A 9,454-nucleotide genomic window follows, 5' to 3' on the forward strand; every position below is an offset into this window, starting at 1 on the left:
TATGACACGTTAGTTGTGTTCATGTTTATCACATAATCGTATTAGCCCCAAACACAATATAAATACATGAGTTGTCAACCCTAATTAGAGAACAGGTCATTTTGAAGGAAGCAATAATATAATGTGATTGCATAAATGGATTTGATAATTGTAAGGTGTTGAATTCATAGTAATGTGGAATATCATAGAAAGTGAGACAATACTCCATAATCATATTACCTAAATAAGAGACACAATAACACAAATTCCCACCCTCTTATAAATTAATGTAGGAATTCTATGTTCAAATCAAACTCATCAATCCTATCTCGATAGAAACATGCGTAACTCACCCTACCATGCCATATCATATATTTTCAATTAATAATTAAAAATTCATTAAATCTGTAAAACTAATAACACCAATTATTATTTATGTCATATTAAAACTCCTTTAAACCACCAGGAAGAAGAGAAGCTATAATTATATTTATGCATTTGTTAATTTAAAGCATTTAAAGAAATTAATTAGCCCCTTGACTTGTCGCTTTTTTTAAACTACCACCTCTTTTTAAAATTTATATGTTATCGGGTACTAGTGATACCTGTCCAACACCTTCTATAGATGACGCTTTATGATTAGTTTTTTTTTTTTTTGAGGAGAGCTCTATCATTAATTAATAATATATGAGATCTGATATTTAATTACAGTAATATCTATATCACATTGAAAAGAATCTTAACTTTTAATATTTTTCTTATTTATTAGGTACTTCTATTATGTATTTATAATTTACAATAAAAAAATAGAATCAAATAATTAATTTTACATCTGTATAAAATAAATGTTCAAACTTTAATTTTGATACAAAATATCTTCAAAGTAAATAGTGATATTCACTTTCATTTTTATGGGTGAGTCGTATAATTATTCTATTTTTTTATTGTATTCTTTGTAGTAATATTATTATTAGTATATTTATTAGGTATTTTAGTTAAGAGTTTTTTTTTTGAGGAAATATTTTAGTTAAGAGTTAAGACATTGGTATAAGAGTTAAGTAAGCATTCACGAACTCCTACATTCTCCTCGTTTGGGTTGAAAATCAAGTTCCTTTGCGTTATGACCGGCACCATATCTTCACTTTTTACCCTTTTTCATTTTCCCAACACAACCCATTGACACCTCACTTCACCCAAGGTCATTTTAGTCATTTCATTCATCACACTCCTCCCCCTTTTCAATTTACCAAAACACCCAAAACAGTCCACATAAAATTATATAATTAAATTTTATTTATTTTTATCAACTTTACGGTGTACTTAATTGACAACGTCGTTCCATTTTACTTAATTTTTTTTTAATAAATAAAAATAATATTTCTTTTTTCTTAAATATAAAATTTATTATTTAATTTTCTTTTTTTTTCTTTTTTTCAAGTCTTTGACTAGTTGTACTTTTACAGACTCTCTCTCTTCTCTCTCAGCTCCCTAAATTCTTTCTCTTTCAGAGATTTTTCTCTCTCCTCTGTCTCCTCCGCCAGGTTCTCCGACAAATCACCTTTTTATTCTCGCCGGATTTTAACTCCGGAGACTTCTCTTCTTCCTCCGACTTTGCATCTCTGTTACTTCATCGGAAAATCGCTTTCGCCAGCTCCGGAGCCTGCTCTCGGGAACGGTCCGCGTTAGTCCACGGCTCCGACCGTGCTTTATTCCGGTAGGAGCTTCCAGAACGGTGGCCTTCTAGTTAGGGTTTTCAAGGTGAGAGGTAGATCTGAAGTGGTTGCGGTGTAGGCACGTAAGAAAGAGAGAGAGAGGGAGAGAGTTGGTTTGTGTATTAGGAAAGAGATTGAGAGAAATAGAGAGAGAGTGTTTTAGCAAGAGGAGGTTTTTGTGGGGGGGATTCTGATGTGACCGTTGATGGTAATTTTCCGGAAGCCTGTGGTGGTCGTAGATGATGACCGGAGCTCCGGCGCGGGATCGGAGAGGGTGGTGGAGTTTCGGTAAATTCTCTCACATGGAATGGCAGATCTTGTTAGCTACGGGAATGCCGACCGTGACATCGAGCAGGTTTCTCTCTCTCAAAATCTGGAAAGAAAAAGTTTTAATTATGTGTTTGTATGTATTTATTGAATAAATGTTTGCATGTTCTTGAAATTGGATTAGGTGATTTAAGCAAATATTGAAATTTGTAAACAATGTTCCCTGGAACTGTTTGTTTTGGAGTCTTTGGAAATTAGCTGAGTGCTGTAGAGAAACTGTTGTGGTAGATCATCCACAGTCACTTGATTTACTTTTATTTTTTAATTTTTTTTAGGTCTTGTTGGGGGTTATAAAAGAAAAAGAAGGGGGGTTTCTCCAAGTGTATTGTACTGTATGCTTGCTTGGTTGTTATGAAAATAAAAAGTGTTTCATTTTGTAAGATTTGTATGAAGGATTTGGAATTTGGAGAAATATGAGATGGGTTGTTGACTAGACTGGTACTTTGATGATTCGTACGGTTTCTACAAATAGAAAATTTAAAGCTACATTTGTTTTTTGAAAGTTAGAGAAATTTCAAGAACATGCGGTTTTCAGTAAATATCTTATATTTCATGAAGTGTATTCATAAAATTAAATTAAGTGTATCATTGCCGTAATATAAGAAAAACAGTCTTGATGAAATTTTAACACTACCCTTCAATTTGTTTCTTTTTCTCCTTTCTGATTGTTAATGGTGATCTTAAAGGAGTAAAACTATTGGTTGAGTATGAAAAGAGTTCAAGAATTCATAATTCTGAAACTTCCATGCCTTAGTTTCATGGAGCTAGTAAATACTAAAAGATGACTTATATGTAACTGTGTATGGATTTAGAACTATTTCTATTATCTATGATGTTGGGGCTGCACCATATGTGTCTTCTTCATCGGTAGTATCCTCGTTAGTTGGAATTTTTAGACGACTTTTGTCATAATTTATTGTGTTTTTCTAATGTTAATAGGAAACTGTTTATCCTCGTTAGTTGGAATTTTTAGATGACTTTTGTCATAATTTATTGTGATTTTCTAATGTTAATAGGAAACTGTTTTGCATTTGATTGCATTCCATTTGTTTTATGCTCTTTGTTAGAGCTTCGAGCTTTTTACTTGTTTTCTTCATATTATGGCAGTTTTGGTAACCGCTAGAAACTTTTATAGTATTCTTAAAAGCATGTTGTATCACGTTGGTTTGTATACTACATACATCATATATGGTATGCTAATGGTGGACATTTTTGGCGTTTAAATGATCATTTTAACACTTGTGCAGGCATTGATTGCTTTGAAGAAGGGTTCTCAATTACTCAAATATGGTCGCAAAGGAAAACCCAAATTTTGCCCATTTAGACTGTCTAATGTGAGTTTTCTTTTGGAGTTTCTTTGAAGTGTATTTTTTAGGTGTTGTAGCTTATGTGGCTTGGTATAAAACAGCAGTAAAGGGATCATAGTGTTCTTTCCTGTTTGACATTTGTAGTTATCAACTTATTAATGAGACTGCTTTGGTCGAATTTCAAATTTGAAAAGAGATTCTTGTAGAAAATTGTTATTTATTTTTGCACTATTTGCATTTTTATAAATAGGATGAAACTTCTTTGATCTGGCATTCAAGTAACGGTGAACGAATTTTGAAGTTAGGAACAGTGTCGAGAATTATACCTGGACAAAGAACTGTGAGTTTTCTACAATTTTGTTTTATTCATCATCCAAATAGTACTTGCTTTATGATGCCATCTATAATACTGTGTTTGGATGAGCTGAGTTTCTCAACTCTGTATCTCTTAATATGCAATCAGGCTGTTTTCCAACGATATCTCCGCCCTGAAAAAGATTATTTGTCTTTTTCACTCATATACAATAACGGGAAGCGGTCTCTAGATTTGGTAAGTAATGAAAATTTTATATTCTGTATATGTTTTTCTTTTATTATTTTTACTATGCCAGTTACTTAAATTATAATTTTCTGTATCCAGATTTGCAAGGACAAAGTTGAAGCAGAGGTCTGGATTGCAGGCCTGAAAGCACTAATATCTTCTGGAAGAGGTGGACGTTCTAAAATTGACGGATGGAGTGATGGAGGACTCTACCTCGATGTAAATATGTCTAAATTAGATAATTCTTGTTTGTTATATGTACCTTGTCTTGTGTTGAATGGTTTGTGAAAAATTATGATCATTTACTTCAGCATCATTGTGTTATATGACGTCGTATAACTTGCTCTAAAATCAATCCGGTAGATTGTCTGGTTAAAGTGAATTGTTCATTTACCACTAATCATACTTAAGATAATGCCAAAACTTATCATGAGTTCCAAATTTAACCCATTTAAACCTTTTGTATCATTTTTTCTATTTTGTAAATTTGTGTTTGATAAATAGGAACATGCTTTAGTACCCTTTTTTTGCATATTGGTAGGCACTTGAGATTTGTTTTGTGTGTGTTTCACATTTGTACTATTTTAATGATTTACGGTCAACTGATTTCAGGATAGCCGAGAGCTGACCTCAAATAGTCCAAGTGACAGTTCAGTAAGTGGTGTAAGAGATATTAGTTCTCCTGATATAGTCAATTTCAATCCTAATTCTTCTCCAAAGAGTCTTCACCCTGACAATCCCGTGCCTTCTGTGAGGTCACATGTAGCGTCAGACCAGACAAATATGCAAGTAAAAGGATCTGGTTCAGATGCTTTCCGAGTTAGTGTCTCTAGTGCTCCCAGCACCTCCAGTCATGGATCTGCACCAGATGATTGTGAAGCCCTAGGGGACATTTATCTATGGGGAGAGGCTATTTGCGATTATGTTGTTAAGATCGGGGCTGACAAAACTGCTCCGTATTTAAGCCCAAGAGCAGATGTGCTTCTCCCAAGGCCTTTAGAGTCTAATGTAGTTTTGGATGTACATCAGATTGCATGTGGGGTTAAGCATGCTGCCTTAGTAACAAGACAAGGCGAAGTTTTCACATGGGGTGAAGAATCTGGAGGACGACTCGGCCATGGTGTTGGGAAGGATGTCAGTCAACCTCGTTTAGTTGAATCGTTGGCAACTACTATAGTTGATTTTGTGGCATGTGGAGAGTTTCATTCATGTGCTGTTACAATGACCGGAGAACTTTATACGTGGGGGGATGGTACTCACAATGCCGGGCTCCTTGGTCATGGCACTGACGTTAGTCATTGGATACCCAAGAGAATATCAGGACCACTAGAGGGACTGCAAATTGCATCAGTAACGTGTGGTCCATGGCATACAGCCTTGATAACGTCAATGGGACAACTCTTCACATTTGGTGATGGTACATTTGGTGTGTTGGGACATGGAGACAGGGAAAATGTAGCATATCCAAGGGAAGTAGAGTCTCTATTAGGTTTGAGGACAATAGCTGTTGCATGTGGTGTGTGGCATACTGCTGCTGTGGTAGAGGTTATTGCAACACAATCTAGTGCTTCCTCGGGCAAGCTGTTTACTTGGGGTGATGGAGACAAAAATCGTCTCGGACATGGAGACAAGGAACCCCGCCTTAAACCAACCTGTGTTCCAGCACTTATAGATTACAACTTTCACAAAATTGCTTGTGGACACAGTTTAACTGTTGGCTTGACCACATCAGGACAAGTGTTTACCATGGGAAGTACTGTTTATGGTCAACTTGGGAATGTCCGTTCTGATGGGAAACTACCTTGTTTGGTAGAAGACAGGCTTATTGGGGAGTCGGTTGACGAAATTGCTTGTGGTTCATATCACATAGCCATATTAACTTCCCGGAATGAAGTTTATACATGGGGTAAGGGTGCTAATGGGAGATTGGGTCATGGAGATGTTGAAGATAGGAAAACACCAACTCTGGTTGAATCCTTAAAAGATAGACATGTAAAATATATTGCTTGTGGTTCAAACTATACTGCAGCTATTTGTCTTCACAAATGGGTGTCTGGTGCCGAACAATCACAGTGCTCTGCTTGCAGACAGGCTTTCGGTTTTACGCGCAAGAGACACAACTGCTATAATTGTGGGCTTGTTCATTGTCATTCATGCAGTTCCCGAAAAGCAACAAGAGCCGCACTAGCACCTAGTCCTGGCAAGCCATACAGAGTATGTGATGCTTGTTATGTGAAATTGAACAAGGTGTCAGAAACTAATTCTAATAATAAAAGGAATTCTGGACCTAGACTATCAGGTGAGAACAAGGACAGATTAGACAAGGCTGAGATAAGGTTTTCGAAGTCTGTCCCTTCTAACATGGATCTGATAAAACAGTTAGATAGCAAAGCAGCCAAACAAGGAAAGAAAGCAGAGACATTTTCGTTAGTTCGATCATCTCAAGCGCCTTCTTTATTGCAATTAAAAGATGTTGTTTTGTCCACTGCTGTTGATATGCGGCGAACTGCTCCGAAACCAGTTCTTACATCATCTGGAGTGAGTTCTAGGTCTGTGTCACCTTTCTCGAGGAGGCCAAGCCCCCCGCGTTCTGCTACACCTGTTCCTACAACGTCAGGACTTTCCTTTTCAAAAAGTATATCTGATGGTTTGAAGAAAACGAATGAACTTTTGAATCAGGAAATGCTGAAGCTACGAGCGCAGGTAAATTGAAAAATTACTCTAGCTTTTATTATCAATTAGTTATCTTCAAATAGAGGATCTTTCGTTGATTGATAAATGTATAATCAAATCTGTAGCATACTGATCATGATTAAAATATGGAGATAGGTTGAGAGCTTGAGACAGAGATGTGAACTTCAAGAATTGGAACTACAGAAATCAACAAAGAAAGCACAGGAAGCTATAGCAGTTGCTGCAGAAGAATCGGCTAAATCTGAAGCTGCAAAAGAAGTTATAAAATCACTCACTGCACAGGTAATTTCCTCTATGTATGATTCTTGTGTTGCATTTAATGTTTTCTTAAGTCTATATTATTGCAGCATTGGACAAAATATATGCCGTTTAGTCACTTCACATAATCTTGAAAAGCTTTCCCCGTAGAAAATATGACAAATATTTGATGAACCTAGTGAATTGTTTATTTGTTCCCGATCCTAATTCATAGAAGGGATTGAAGCAATTTGAATATTACAGTGTTTATGACTTCCTGTTTTAGCTTTTTTCCGTTTCCTTGCTTGAAAGTTTGAAATATTTTCAGTCTTTTACATTTTTCTTGGATAATAAATGTATCATACAACCAAAGAAGAATAGATTAGGCAACATGCCTAAAGCTAGAAGTACACGATATTAACTTTCCCCAGATGTAATTTATTTCATTCTCCAGCCTAATTGCCCCATAATAGACACACACCACTATACCATATTAACTCTCTCCCCCCATCAAATCCTTCTATAAACTCTTGGACCATGATTAGAAAATCATCATATCATAATCCACTGTAATCTAAATTCTGCCAGATACTTGGTCCACAACTCCCTGTTAACTGGCAATATAGAAATGATTTGACCTATTGATTTTCATCATGTCTTACAAAAAAAAAGCACCATGATGGGAAAATTATTTGGTAAGGACTTTGTTCCTGTTTTTATCCATCATGTTTATTTCATTCAGAAACCCTTTTTTTTTATATTAGATAACACTCGTGTCACATTTTTGCTGTTGTATATGTGCGGATTTTGTTTATCTTATGTGTACTTATCACTTTTTGAAATAATTTCAGCTTAAAGATTTGGCTAAAAGGTTGCCGCCTGGTGTTTATGATACCGAGAGTTTGAAGCTTGCTTACCTACCAAATGGTTTGGATCAAAATGGACTGCATTACCAAGATCTAAATGGGGAGCGTCATTCAAGATCTGATTCTATCACTTCCACAGGGACTGATTCTACTTTTCTAAATGGGACTCATGGCTTTAATTATTCACCGAGAGATTCAACTGGAATTAATGAAATTAATATTCCACAAAACCGTGAGCATCTGAGTTCCAATGGGACAGTTGACCATTCAGACATAAGACTTTCAAACGGTGGAGGCAATCAGACAGATACTAGTAGTGTCTCTGAAGCTCTTGAGGGCAGGGATTCTGGGCCTCTCCAAGATGGGGAGAATGGTATGCGATCTAAAAATTCTGCATTGGCTGGCAACAATAACCAAGTTGAGGCAGAATGGATTGAACAATACGAGGCAGGTGTTTATATAACTCTTGTGGCTTTGCGGGATGGAGCTAGAGATCTTAAACGAGTGCGCTTCAGGTACAATTTATTTTCTGAAATGTATTTATTAAAAGTTGAGTTGCTCATAAGGGTAACTCTATTGGGGCCGATTGTCTTGAGTTCGATCTGATATTTGTGCACTCGTGATTTCCGAGTCAGGTGTTGGAGTAGCTAATGCATTTATACTTTAGATGAAAAATTCACACCAAAATTTACTATAAAGAAAAAAACATAGAAGAGTTCAGAATGAATCTCACAACTAAACTATTCAAGTGCATTGCTAGTCCAACAACCATTCCCATCACAGATTCACATATTGTTTGATGGGGGATCCCCCCAGCAAATATTTTCCTTCTTATTTTGTTATTTGTTAACCCGATAAATCCCTTTTGAGTGCAATCTGACACCGAACAAATGTGCAGCCGAAGAAGATTTGGAGAACACCAAGCAGAGACTTGGTGGTCAGAGAACCGTGAAAAAGTGTATGAGAAGTACAACGTCCGCAGCTCTGATAAAGCATCAATTTCTGGCCAGACTGCACGTAGATCCGAAGGAGCACTCTCACCTTCTTCCCAACACGCCTAGCTGTAGCTTCAGTGGAGTAAACCCCTCCATTAACATATTTTGTACCATTAATCACTAAGGCGGTATTGAGGCAAATCAAGATTTCGGTATTCAGGGAAAGCAAGTACCATGTTTTTTTTTCTTTTTCTTTTTTTGGGTCACTTGTTTAGTCCTGTTCTTCTCTCTTAATTTTTTTTCTCTCTTCCCATTTCTAAATTTATTATCCATTTAATTTCTGGGTCGCCACCCTTTATACACCTGTTGTATTGTAGTGTATATAAAATCATCAATTATCAGTTAGTCTCTGAGCAAAAGAAATTTTTTCTTCTTGCTTTCACCTTCCTTACCACCTTATGCTCTAATAGATCTACTGTCTGGCCTCACTGTTAGTTTTGATTATATCTATAAATATATATATGTAAGTAGATGCAACTTTTTAGCCTTAATATGGAAAATGCTTGTTAATGGCATTAGAATGCAACTAATGTGAAAAAAAAATTATGTCATTTTGGTCATGTGTATCAAATCAAATCTTTCTTACCTTAATGATTTCAATGCTATTCATGTTTGTCTCAGTGCTCATCATGAAAATCACCTTATACATATGTATTTTCTTATCTCTCGTGTGTGGATAGAAATTTAAGAGCATTGTAATTAACGATTTTATTTAATTTTTAATAGGGCCAAGATGCAAAATGGCCTTAAATCTAACAATTAAGTTAATAAATGTCCATCTTTCTAAAAAATTAAC

At 35.8% G+C, this 9,454-nt stretch overlaps 1 protein-coding gene across 1 annotated transcript; it reads left to right on the forward strand.

Moving 5' to 3' along the window:
- The first annotated feature begins 1,251 nt into the window (after positions 1 to 1,251).
- On the forward strand, positions 1,252 to 9,052 carry LOC115709716 (PH, RCC1 and FYVE domains-containing protein 1). The gene is made up of 9 exons (XM_030637893.2): positions 1,252 to 2,046; positions 3,266 to 3,352; positions 3,576 to 3,665; positions 3,789 to 3,875; positions 3,966 to 4,085; positions 4,479 to 6,569; positions 6,696 to 6,842; positions 7,649 to 8,178; positions 8,562 to 9,052. The coding sequence occupies exons 1-9, from the start codon at positions 1,999 to 2,001 to the stop codon at positions 8,722 to 8,724; spliced, it is 3,363 nt and encodes a 1,120-aa protein (XP_030493753.2). The 5' UTR covers positions 1,252 to 1,998; the 3' UTR covers positions 8,725 to 9,052.
- Positions 9,053 to 9,454: the final 402 nt, after the last annotated feature.

This window comes from Cannabis sativa, chromosome X (assembly GCF_029168945.1).
Source record: "Cannabis sativa cultivar Pink pepper isolate KNU-18-1 chromosome X, ASM2916894v1, whole genome shotgun sequence".
Taxonomy (NCBI): domain Eukaryota; kingdom Viridiplantae; phylum Streptophyta; class Magnoliopsida; order Rosales; family Cannabaceae; genus Cannabis; species Cannabis sativa.